The 13,545-nt window shown below is 37.9% G+C and overlaps 1 protein-coding gene across 4 annotated transcripts in view; it reads left to right on the top strand.

The window, feature by feature from the left end:
• NSUN3 (NOP2/Sun RNA methyltransferase 3) overlaps positions 1–12,998 on the top strand; it is a 60,740-nt gene extending 47,742 nt beyond the window's left edge. For 2 of the 4 annotated variants that reach the window (XM_077774940.1, XM_077774939.1), the window contains exon 6: positions 10,346–10,885. In XM_077774940.1, coding sequence (XP_077631066.1) covers positions 10,346–10,616 — 271 coding nt within the window. In that variant the 3' untranslated portion in view covers positions 10,617–10,885. Of the gene's footprint in view, positions 1–10,345; positions 10,886–12,428; positions 12,507–12,804 lie in introns of those variants that run through there. The other 2 variants (XR_013337760.1, XR_013337759.1) reach the window with 2 other exon arrangements.
• The last annotated feature ends 547 nt before the right edge of the window (positions 12,999–13,545 follow it).

The following is a 13,545-nucleotide window of genomic DNA, read 5'->3' as shown; positions in this document are numbered from 1 at the left end:
CTTCTACCAGAACCCAGATCTAGATCCAACATGTCTTATTTTTCTTCTCTAGTCCTGACTTACGTATTTATATGGTCATGACCACAACTTTGCCAGTTTATGTCTATTATTCAAGTCTCTCTGACTTCTAAATGTGTTTTCCCTCTCTCTGGAATTTTAAATTTCTTACTGTGCTTGTTAAGATCTATTAAGCAGTATCTTTCTTCCATTCTGATTGTAATCGTCTTTGTCTTGAAGCATCACAGCATTCTCCCACCCTACTGTCTAACTGTTTTAAAAATTATAGTCTTTTTATGATTGTGATGAAGTAATAATTACTTGGTTCTTATGGGCTGTTTCAAAGTATGTGTGAATTATTATAGAAGCAGATGATTTATCGTAGACACTACTGTAGTAGGCAAAGTAGTGCATATTTAAGTACTTATATTTTAGAAGTGTTTATTTTCACTTAGTATATTGTAAAACACATCCTAAATTATCTTAATTTATCAGGATGCCAATACCAGAAGTATTGGTTTTTAAATCATTGAGCTAATCTGATTATAGAGTTGTTATATACTGTAGCCTTAACTAAAATTAAGTACCTGTTGCCACTTATGTGTCAAAAGTGAAGAAACTATTATATGTTTTGATAAATGTTCATTATGAAGATATCTTTATACTTTCTAACAATTCTCAGCTGTTTGAACCTTGGGAATGAGTTTTTCTCACTATTTTTCTTGTTCTTTTTTTTTTTTTTTTTAATGTTTATTTAGTTTTGAAAGAGAGAGAGACATCATAAGCCGGGGAGGGTCAGAGAGAGGAGACACAGATTCTGAAGCAGGCTCCAGGCTCTGAGCTGTCAGCCCAGAGCCTGACAAGGGCTTTGAACTCACCAGCATGAGACAGTGACCTGAGTGGAAGTCGGACACGTAACTGACTGAGCCACCCAGGCACTGCTTCCTTGATCTTTTAATACAGAATCATGGTATTTTTGAAATCTATAACTACTACAAGCAAAAGGACAAAAATGGTATTCAGACAACCATCTGCAGCAGCCAAATAGCAACAACCATTTTACAGGAATCTCTAACGTTTTGCCCTATGGTGTTGAGATTAACACAATTTGTAAGAAGGCCACACACAATTTCCTTCTGTAGAAATTGATGTGACCAGTTACCTTATACCAGCCTAATTTTAGAAACATAAGTTAAGAATGTTGGAATTAAAAAAAAAAAAACCCACCAGAAGAATTAGCCAGCATTGTAGAAATTAATTTAAATTTCCATTAAGCCGGGAACGTATTGTTTGTAAATGATAAGACTTCTGTGTACTTTTGTATAATTGTAATAAGAAATAATTATACTTACTTGATGAGGCATTGGTTTTGCTAATTGTGGAACCAGGAACAAAATAGTCCTTTTAGTGGGGGTTAAAAGATCTGCGTTCAAACTGCATATATCCCTTACACAGTAATCTGAGTTTTTAAGGAAAATCTTACACCGTTGTTTTAATCAGAAAATGATCCAAAATGAGTGTAGTTGTAACTTACACAATTTTAACAAAATTAAGGCATCTTTTGATGCCTTAGTATGTTACTGTAAAAGAAAAATTTTAAAAACCATCACTAGGTGTATAATAATTCCTTATTGTTGCTATAACAAATTACACAAAGTTAGTGGCTTAAAGTAACACAAGTTTATTATCTTACACTTCTGAAGGTTCTAAGTTCAAATTCAAGGCCCTGGTAAAGCTGCAATTTCTTCTGGGTGTTCTACGTGAGTGCAATAGACTGAACATTTGTGTCTTCCCCAAATTTTGTTAAAATCCTAATCCTAAAGGTGATGGTTTTAGGGGGTGGATAATAAGGAGGTAATTAGGTTATGGGGGTGGAGCTCTCATTATTGGGATTTGCGTCCTTATGAAAGAGACCCCAGAGACCTCCCTCACCCCTTCTGCCATTGAGGACACAGGCCTATCACTGAACCAGAAACCAGGTCCTCACCAGACACCGAACCTGCTGGTACCTTGATCTTGGACTTCCTACCTTCAGACTGTGAGAAATAAATGTCTATTGTTTAAGCTACCCAGTCTGTTATTTTTGTTATGGTAGCCTAAAGGACTAAGATGGAGAATTGTTTCCTTACCTTCAGTTTCCAGATGCAGCTCACATTCCTCGGCTTATGGTCTTCAGCCAGCAATCCTGCCACTCCTGCCTTAGGTTCACTTATGAACTCTTTCTCTGACTTTCCTGCCTGCCTTTTTGATTTGTAAGGATTTGAGGGATTACATTGGGCATACTCAGATAATCTAAGATAATCTTCCTGTCTCAGGTTCCTTCATTTAATCACATCCGCAAATACCCTTTTGCCACCTAATGTGACATGTTTAAGCGTTCTGAGGATGAGGATATGGACAACTTTGGGGGGCAGCCGTTATTCTTCCTACCACAGGCTCTTCACAAATGTAAATACATTAATGGTTCACGTGTCTGGTGTCTAGATAGAAGCCTTGTGTGTGTGGGAGGGGGTGAGATATTTAGGGCACAGTGAGGAGTAAGAAGGTACATATAAGAAATTCTTTAGAAACTGCCAACAAACACTGAAGATTAAGTAGGCTTTCAGTGGTAAGGAATTCCCCAAATATTAAAAAAAATTTTTTTAATGTTTATTTTTGAGAGAGCATGAACAGGCAAGGGGAGGAGAGGGAGAAACAGAATCTGAAGCAGGCTCCAGGCTCTGAGCTGTCAGTGCAGAGCCCGATGTGGAGCTTGAACTCAGGAACTGTGGGATCATGACCTGAGCCAAACTCAGAGACTTAACCTACTGAGCCACGCAGGCACCACTCCAAATATTTTTTAATCAGTAAAGGAATACATGAGGAAACTAGAAATTCTGAATACCATAAAATTTATTTATCTGTAACCTCAGGGAATACATTTTCTAGAGAGTTAATTCCTTAAGAGTAAAAAAGAAAAAAAATTAACTGACGTCTGTAGGAACATTTTTTATTTTTATCCTACTGTCATAGCTCCTTTAATTTGTACTAGAGAATTACACATATGGGTAAAAATTGGAAATATAAATGAGCTTTTAGTTAAAGGAAATTTACCCCTACCCCTCCTCCCTCTTTCCTTTGTCTTATTCCTAATAGGCAACCATTTCTAATTATTTCTGTTCTTATTCTGTACACAACTCCCAAACCTCCGACTAGTACGCTTAGCTGTCATTTCTTAATCTAACAACTTTGGACATGGACTGCTTGCTGACTTCTTGCTAGACTTTGTCCCTCATATGCCACGCTTACCTCCTCACACCGCCATATACCCTGGGTTCTCACCCAGTTTCTCAGTTTCTCCCTCATTCAGCCTAGAAACTTAGTACTGCATGCTTATACTTACGCTTCTTGTTCTGTTAGTATTGGAATGTGTCTCTGACATATGTCAGGCTTTATTCTTTGTTGCAATAATCATGCCACTGTCTCTTGGTTTCTATCTGTGTGTTATAAGAATATTTGTACTCCCATCCAGCCTTCCATTTCTCCCTCCCTTCTTCCCAGTGTCTGTACCTTTATGTTTGGGTGGATAGTATTCTTTCTGGGATGTAAAAGTCTGTTCTGAAGCATTACAAAGATCAGTCTATGGAATGATGCTGAACATTGAAGGCCAATAATCAGTGTATGTGAATTCTGTAAATATTGTTCATTGCAGAATGGACTGATATGTTAGAATTAAATTTTCTTTTCTGTTGGCTCAATGTAATGATCGAGTGCCACTGAAAGGAAAATTTTCCTTCAGTCCAGTTTGATGGGAAAATCTCTCTCCTCTTTTTCTCCCTTTCCCCAGCCTAGTTGCATATACCAAATCTTCAAGGTTTTCCTTAGTTTTCAGTCATTGTATCTCTTCTGTCCCTTCTCATTTCCCTTTAACGATCTCCATGTCATTGTAGCCTGGAGTAGTTATCTCTAGGGCTCCTGAGTAGACATTATTCTGGAACTTTACTCTCCTCACTGCTTTCCTGTGTTGCATTTACTACTTTCAGTATCACGTTTCTTCCCTTTCTTGATTTACCTCCTCATTTTGCTAGAGGTAAAATTTTTGTGTCATCAGATATCTGAAAAGCTTCCGTATTTCTCCTATATATTTATTTGACAGTTTGGCAGTAAACAGCATCCACTTTAAATTGCTTTTTTTTCCAGGGTTTGGGGTGAGCTATGACATCGATGCCAGTCAGTTTTCAAACCCTTCTTGGTGACCCATTTTTCTTTCTAGAGGCATTTAGCATCTTTTATTCTTGAAGTTCTAAAGTTTAACATTAATGTATCTAAGTATGTATGGGTTTTTTTTTGTTCATTATAAGATTGAAGCTTTTACAGTATTAATATAAACCCTTCTGCACCCCCCTGTCTTGGCTCTTTGATCTTACCTCATCCTACCACCTGCCGGAGTCCAGCTCCAGTGGGTCTAGGGGTCCCTGAAGGATGGACGGTGTCAGGGAGGGAGGGAGAGAGCCCCAAGATTCTTTCTGATCACCAGGCAGGCATCTCTGCTCTGTCAGTTTTGGTGTCTTTATTTATAGGTCAAATGTTAACATGGCATCAGAAAATGGAATTTTTACAATGGATAGTTCTCTGTGATAAGATGTTTTTGGAAAATTGTCAGAAACAGGTTTTACGGAAGTCTTCTTGCAGAACTGCCCCAGTTATACTGAGGTTGAGTAACTAAGAAAATAACAGGGTGTTCACATTTTAATAACACTAAGATTAAGTCATAGGTTTGTAGATACTCTCATCCATCCTCATCACAGCTGCCAGGGTAAGGGAAGGTGTTTGTGGAATGGAGGCCTTAGGGAAGGGACTGCTATACATCACCAGTAGCAAAGGTATATGTGGTAACTTATATTCTGCCCTTATCTGTTCCTTCTCTCTAAGTTAGGCTCTTTGTCTCCAGGCAAGATTTGATTTTCCAGTTATATTCTTTATGGCACTGGAGAGACAGCCATACCTTTAAAGAGTTTAGTTCATTTCCAATACATAGAATAGCCTCTTCGAGTGCATTTACCTTTGTGTCTAGTTTTATGATTTCTTGAATAGCTAGGGCATGAGAGACATTTTTGGTTAGCTGATTTACATGTTGAGCTGTATGAACCTCTTGGACTAATGCAACCGTAGAAACAGAATTGTACATGTAAAGGTCAATCTTTAAGAGTAAGGGTGATTAGCCTGTTCATAGGGCAAGGGAAAGTTTAGAGGGAAACAGAACCTGCTGGAGACATGATGTCTGTTCCCATAATCAAAAGAAGAAGTTCCCACAATAAGTTCCTTCACAAGGTGCAATCATCACACCAAGGCCGGAATAAGGGGACAAGTCATTCCCGATACCAATCAACAAGGTACCTTGGGGGTTGGTGCTCAAGCAGAAATAATTGAGTGGAGGTGGATATCAGTGGTCATCTGGTTGGCAGGAGACCGTGCAAACTTGCTTTAACCTCACCAGGAGCTTTCTTGACTAGTGGGCTCAGAATAGCTCCCAACAGATACACTTTTGCTCACCTTGCTCTAGCCACAGTAGCCTCTCTTTCCTCAAGTATGCTTCAGGGTTTTTGCCCTGGCTATTCCTTTTGTGTGGAATGCTCTTCCCTCAGATATTTGCATGGCCACTTTCTTACCTCCTCAGGTCTTTGTTCAACTGTCACTCCCTGAAATGTCATCCTCTTCTAACTACACCATTTATAATTGCTGTCCCCTCCTCTGTCCAAGCTCTTCTAACCCTCTTATCTTGAATGAATTTTCTTCATAGTACCTATTTCTAGATTAAAAAAAAAAAAATAGGCAAACTGTGATATTGTGAAAATATATTTGGTCTGTGTTCCTGGACCCTGGCCAGAGCTCCTAGAACCTTTAAAATTTCCTCTGTGTTAAGAGGGATAGGCATCTTTTGTTATAATACTTGGTTTTTGTAAAGATGAAAGGAACTTTTGTTATTGAGCTTTTCTCAGCCACACCTTAGTTTATGTTAATGAGGTGGCTTTTACAAAGTGTCTAAGGACTTCGTGGGAACCAACCATGTGTTTAGAGGGTTGGGACTTTCAGCTTCCCTCCCATCTGCCTCCTCCTCCAGAGAGATTGGGTTAAATCACCAGTGGCTAATGTTTTAATCAATTACACCTCCTTAATGAAGCCTCCCTAAAAAACCCTAATGGAAGGCCTTGGAGGGCTTCCAGTTTGGTGAGGAGGAGGTGCTGGGAGGGTGACGTGCCTGGAAAGCGCACAGCAAATCTGCACCCCTTTACTCATACTTTGTTCCCTGCAACTCTTCCATCTGGCTGTTCCTGAATTGTATCTTTTCATAATAAAACAGTAATCTAGTAAGTAAACCCCTTTCCTGAGCTCTGTGAGCCGTTCTACCAAATTGTTGAACCCAAGGACAACCTTAAATATATGGCAGATTAGTCAGAAATACCAGAGGTCTAGACTTCCAGTTGTCCTCTGGAGGGGAACTTGTAGGGCTTAGCCCTTTCCCTGTGGGATTTGACACTAACTCCATGTGAATAATGTCAGAATTGAGTTAAATTGTTGGACATGCAGTCATTGTTTCCAGAGAATTGGAGGACTGGAGGACTGAGGAAAAAATACACAAACACACATACACACATATACAGTAAAACCTTAGTTTACGAGCATAATTCTTTCCAGAAACATGCTTGTAATCCAAAGCACTTGTATATCAAAGAGAATTTCGAGAACCATTGGCTCAGTTGTGATCATGTGACATTTGGCGTCGTGTACTACTCATATTGCAAGACATTGCTCATTTATCAAAACATTACTAGAAATATTTGCTTGTTTTGTGGAAAACTTGCAGAGCAAGTTACTTACAATCAAGTTTTTACTGTATATATAGACTGTGTATATATGTATATGTATCTGTGTATATATATGTGTGTGTGTAAATGTATTTGTTTACACACATACTCACAAGTTGTCCTTTGGTGCGTATATACTTTGTATTAGTTTTCTAGGACTACTATAAAGTACCATAAACTGTGTGGCTTAAACAACAGAAGTTTATTTTCTCACAGATCTGGAGGAAAGAAGACTGAGATCAGGGTCCCCAGGGTTGGTTTCTTCTGAAGACTCTCAGTTTGGCTTGTAGACATCTGTCTTCCCCTTGTGTCTTCACATGGTCTTCCCTCTGTAACTCTGTCCAAATTTCCTCCTCTTATAAGGACACCAGCTATATTGGAGTAGGGCCCACCCTAAAGATCTCATTTTAACTTAATCACCTTTTCAAAGACCCTATCGCCAAATAAAGTAAGATTCTGAGGTACTAGGGTTTAGGACTTCAACAAAAGATTTTTGGGGGGACACAATTTAGCTCACAACAGACTTCCTATTGATACTATTTTTTAAATATTCTATCTCCCCCTATCTAGAATGTTAGCTTCGTGAAAGCAAGGGGTATTGTTGTTGCGGTTGTTGTTCTATTTTAATATATACCTAACTTCTAGAACAACGCACAGCAACAGAATAGATGCTCAATAAGTAATAATTCTCGCCTATTGATGACTTCTTTCTTTCTGAACACTCCTTTTATCTCTGGAAATTTCTCTTAATATTTCATTGATTTAATGTCCCTCACTTCCAATTCTCTGTATTACCTTTCTAATATGCCTATTAATTGAAATTTGGATCTACTTGATCTTATTTGTCTCATTTTTGGTCATTCTTTTCTTTTTTTGGAAGATTTCTTCAACCTTAACTTCCAAATACTTCTACAAAATATTCTTTATCTTGATGAAAATATAGTTCATACCTAAGAACCCTTTTCTTTGTCCTGTCTCATGGCGTTCTGTTATTGTTCTACGCGTGCTGTATCTTTGCTGATCTTTCTGCATTTATTAGGTCTTACTATGTGTCTTGTTTTCTGAGTTTCCTGTTTTTTCCTAGGTCATTTTTGTTGTTGTCGTTTATTTTGTTCTTGCTCTTACATGTTGCTTAAGGATTTTTCACCTAAAATTGTCTGGCAGGTTGTACATTTTTGTTGAATGGGACAATAAAGTCCCATTATTATAGGGGTGGAATTGTTTGCCTCGTGATGTCACTTTATGAGAAGCTGGCAGTTACCCTGGAGGTTCCCTTCCAGGTAAAATGTAGAGGTCTTTGGTTTTGGGGGCAAACACTTAGAGTGGCTGCCTTAGCTCTCCCCACACAATGTATTCAACTTCCTTAGATAAAAACTTTCCAACTTTTTACCTGGCTACCTGACTTTGCCATATATGGGAGTATGTTTTTTTTTTTTTCTTAATGGTGATGTATTTTTTTAAGTTTATTTTTGAGAGAGAGAGAAAGAGAGAGAGAGAACGAACAAACAGGGGAGGAGCAGAGACAGAGGAAGAGAGAATCATGACCTGAGCAAAAATTAGGTATTAACCGACTGAGCCACCCAGGCGCCCCTCCATGGTTTCTTATATATGCTTTGAATCAGTATCTTTGTTTTCACTTTTTACTCCCATCGTATTACATCTGGTATTTCCTGGTCCCAAACTCTTCTGTAGTTCAACAGGTCAAATTATGCCCTCTGTGGCTGTTGTCCTCACCACGAGAGGCTCTCTCCACTCTGGTGATCTGCTGCCACTCCTCTATCTGCATGTCATCTTTCAGAAATGTATCAAAGATACTGTAACCAGTATCTGACTACTGTGTTAGCTAGTAATTCTGTCCTATTTATTGTTTTGAGTGCGTACATATGTATATATTTTTTACCTTATGTTTAAGAGTGTCTAGGAGGTTTCAGGAAAGGAAACCTTGTCCTCAGGTTCTTTGTTTCGAGTTAGAATTCTTCGATCCTTTAATAATTGAGAATAGAGAATAGAATTTGAACTTATTTTGATCATGGGTTTCTTTATTATAGACCTCAGGTAATGGCCCGTGCTCTAGTTGTTTAAATACAGATGTGAGACATGGGGCTGTCTGTACACTTAAATCTAGTATAGATTCTAGAACATGGATTTCTTTGAAGAAAAAAATCTTGAGTAGTAATTGCTCAGAGCCTATCAGCACAGCAGCAGGACTAAGACTTTTCTAGTTTTCTCTCCCAGTAAATTACCTTACCTCCCACCCCCTCTTATTATCAAGGCTTTCTGTCATGAACTTTTATTTACCATAGAACATCCTAGTTCCCTGCTCATGCTCCCACATTGTTTAAGATGAAGAGTTGTAGTCCCATCTTTTCTGAAGCTGACTCTTTCATTTGCAGTCTGAAGTCCTGGGACTGTTCTCCTGGATCTACTTTTACAAATATGTTCAAGTCTTCCCCTAAAAAAAAAAATTTAAAAAATGAAATAAACAAAAAAATACCTTCCTTTCCATCTTTTCTCAAAACTACACTTTTCATCTGGTGAAGCTGCCTTTATTTCCTAAGTTTTGCCTCCCTTTAAATATAAGTATTCTCTTAGTGCCTGTCCTTAGTCTACATATTTTCTGTACTTCTTTTTTTTTAAGTCTGTTTATTAATTTTTGAGAAAGAGAGCGAGTGAGAGAGAGAGAGTGAGCAAGCCAGGGAGGGGCAGATAGGGAGAAAGAGTCCCAAGCAGGCTCCGCACAGTCAGTGCAGAGTCTGATTTAGGGCTCAAACTCCTGAACTGTGAGATCATGACCTGAGCCAAAATCAAGACTCAGATGCTTAACAGAGCCGTCCAGTCACCCCAGGCCACTTATTTTCTTGCTCTTTTCCTGGGAAATCCTATTTACTACCATGACTTCAGCTATCACTGAACCATAACTCCTTTCCTGAAGTTCAGATGTTTTCTTCTCACCTACCTATTAGTACCACTCAGTATATTCAAAGACAAACCCATTAACCATACTCTACCCCCATCCTCCTATTCTATTTTTTTATATTTATTTTTGAGAGAGAGCGAGCATGAGCACACAAGTTGGGGAGGGGCAGAGAGAGAGGGGGATGCAGAATCCAAAGCAGACTCCAGGCTCTGAGCTGTCAGCATAGAGCCCAGTGTGGGGCTTGAATTCACAAACCAGGAGATCTTGACCTGAGCTGAAGTCAGATGCTTAATGCACTGAGCCACCCAGGCATCCCACCCATCTTCCTATTCTTAAAAAACAAAACAAGGAACCGGTCAAACACTGCTTGTTTTCCCCATGTTTATTAATCTGATTATCATTTTTCTTGAGTCATCCAGGGAGACACTAGAAATAAATAGTTGTAAGGCTGGAAAATATCCAAAGTTACTGCAGTCTGAGTTAGAGTAAGGTTAATTTCAAATACATACGCTTCCTTGACCTCTGACTTAGTAGTTTTCTTTTAACGCATCTAACCAAACTTCTTCATTTTCCTGGTTACATACAGGTCTGCAATTAAGGCCTTACGCCCTGGAGGGTTACTTGTTTACTCTACTTGCACACTTTCCAAGGCAGAAAATCAAGATGTCATCAGTGAAATTTTAAACTCCTACAGTAACATCATGCCCGTGGACATTAAGGAAATGGCAAGGACTTGCTCCCAAGACTTCACATTTGCTCCCACTGGCCAGGAATGTGGACTCTTGGTGATACCAGATAAAGGCAAAGCCTGGGGCCCAATGTATGTAGCCAAATTGAAAAAATCATGGACTACGTGATATTGGTGACATGCATTTTGTAAGCCATCTCAGTGTATTATTATATTTGTTTTTCTGAGCTCTCTCTGTTTTAACATTTCAATAATTATGGAGTCATTTTCCCTGGGTCTATTTGGAATCCTATTTAGTTAATACTTGGCATCTCAGAATCTAGGCTTGAGAATTTTCCAGGTGTATTTTTTTCCCTAAAAATACATCTATAGCACTGGCTTAAGGTGTTGCAGATGGTGTTTGTTCTGTATAATAAATCTGCTGTCTTTCAGTTGGCATTTTGTAGTTAAATTAATCAGAATACATGGTTTTATGCATAATATATTTAGGAATACATTCAATACCAATATTCATGATGTTGCTACTTTGAACCTTTAAGAATGCACATTTGCTGCCCTTTTATAATTTTTCTCCTTATCAAATATACAGATTCTTTTGAAGTCCCACCCCCCCATCTTTTTCTGTAAGAACTGATCAGTATTCTGAGACTAACTTCTTAAGCAGCACTATTTCTAGTTCTAGAAAATAGGTTTCTTATTTGCCACGTTGTTTTCCGCTAAGGACTATCTTCTGTTTACTGCAAAGGTCAGTGACTCTATTGACACCAGCTTTATTTCTCCACTTTTTTTTTTTTTGTATTCACAGATACAAATTAAAAGGGTAAATTATGTTGAAAGGCTGTTAGAACAGCAGATTCACATGCACAAGTTTGACTTTCGACATTCAGCTTGTAGAATAATGGAGTCTATCCAGCAAGCTATAAAGCAAGTACTTGAAACAAAACCAGAATGATTAATAACTGCAATAACTGAACTATATTTGGAGAGTTTTGTTACATAATTGCAGCCATAATGAGCACTACAGAATCTGATTATCTTACAGTTGCAATCTGGAGGGGCTTTTTATTTCACTCCGTTATGAAATGTTATATGAGAGTATGATGTCACATATTAATGCACAAGAGGGAGATGCCTAATGAGAGTGGATTATATACTATTACCAGAGCCCAGTACCATTTACTGAGTGGCTCTATCTGTTTACATATATCCTGGGAATATTGTGTACATTTCTGTATATGAACTTAGGGTTTTAGCTTCAGGTTTGGATCATGTGTTTTCTTCAGAAATTGCTTCACTTAAGAGTCCAAATGTACTTTTCCAACTATTAAGAAAAATTATGCAGTATGCTTCAAAAGAGAGTATCTATTTGGAAATTAACTTAAAAAAATAAACTGACTATAGAAATAGAAAATTCTGCTGAAGCTGAGTCTTTTTGAATTTTACTATATTCTGTGCATTTAAACTAGCAACTGCTCATTAACTGGTTGTTTTTGAGGGTTTTTTTTTTTTGTTTTTTAATTTGCAAGCATGTATAACCAGTTTCCTATAGCTGGGAAAGAAATACCAGATTTCTTGGACTCAATGAAATGTACTGGATTGCTACAGAAAATTAATGATAATGGAAAATTTGTTATTAATTTATTTACCTATTTAAGTTGTGCTTGTTTTTTTCAGATTGAAACCCTGTCGTCAGTTACTATAGATTTAAAAGTGCATTTATTCTGTGTAGGTTAATCACAAAGTAAATTTTCACAGTGCACTTTGCTGAATGTCATTATTTTACCATTATGCTGTCATGAAGCCTAATCTGAATACTCAGTGTGCCATTGGATTTGACTTCCCTAGGATTACTGGGGGGAAAAAAATATATATATATCTATATATATATTATTAACATTAATTATAATTAAGCAGCTGGCATTTATGGAGCATCAAATATTATTAAGTTCTCTATATATATGTTATCTTTTTTGATCTTCAGAACAACTTGAGGAGTGAGTTTTGTAACTGCCTTATGTGAATGAGAAAACCCTAGCTCAGTGCCATTTGTACTACACTGGTAAGTAAAGAATGGAGCGAAGACGAAAACTAGCTCCAAAGGCCAGGCCCTTCTCCCTACACTATGCTGTACCATAAGATATAGTTTGTAGGAACTCCCCAAATTATCATCTGGCCCTCCCTTACTCTCCAGCACTCAGTTTTTCACTTGTATGCCATTGTTTAGTTACAGAGCATCAAAGTGTTCATCAATACTTGGGGGGGAAAACTAGTCTTTCAGGGCGTGTTCCAAAATACTTGTAATTGCAATACCCAGAAATCTCCCATGGAGGTGCTCTGTGCCTTCCTTTTTTTTGCAGATGCTGAACTGAAGAGCTGAACTGAAAAATAGAACTTTGGAGCAGCCCTGCAATGTCCATTGAAAAGCAAGGAGTAATATTACTTTCTATGGCATTGAGTTACTTTCAAAATAGCTTTATAAAAATTTAGGTTGCTTACCAACACATTAACTTCTCTCTGCCTTCAGCACACTGAATAGCCAATAGATTCAGAAATAGACTGTGAATAAATGTAATGCATTTAAATGGTTTATACTGATTTTTTAAAGCACTGGATATTATCTGTGGTTTGGAATCAGGGCAGCCTACAGTCCTTTATCCTATTATATGTATCCATATAGCCTCATATTCAAGATTGCATGTTACCCCCTTAGCAGTATTGTAAAAAATATCCTTTCATACAATGTGAGTAGGTGTAACATAATAGGTACCAGAGCACTTGCTACATGACTAAATAAAGTAATCACAAATCTAATAGGCCCTATTCAAGAAGGCTTTATACCTAGAAGATAAGCATCAGATGATCTGCATAGGCTAATGCAGCTCTCCTGGAATACAAAGAGAAAATTGAAACCAATGGCAACAGTTTTATTAGATGCAAAGAAGTCCTTTGATGCGATTGAATGGGACGACTCGTATTATGTGTTAGGTAAATTTGGCTTTGGGGACAAATATAACAGATAGCACAACCCATTTATGTGGTTCAAATCAGTGGTTTACAATCTCCCTTTCCTTGCCTTATTGCTGCACTGGGGAGGAAGT

The sequence above is a fragment of the Crocuta crocuta genome, unplaced genomic scaffold (genome assembly GCF_008692635.1).
Source record: "Crocuta crocuta isolate KB4526 unplaced genomic scaffold, BGI_CrCroc_1.0 scaffold6, whole genome shotgun sequence".
NCBI lineage: Eukaryota > Metazoa > Chordata > Mammalia > Carnivora > Hyaenidae > Crocuta > Crocuta crocuta.
This window is presented reverse-complemented; position numbering and strand designations above follow the sequence as displayed.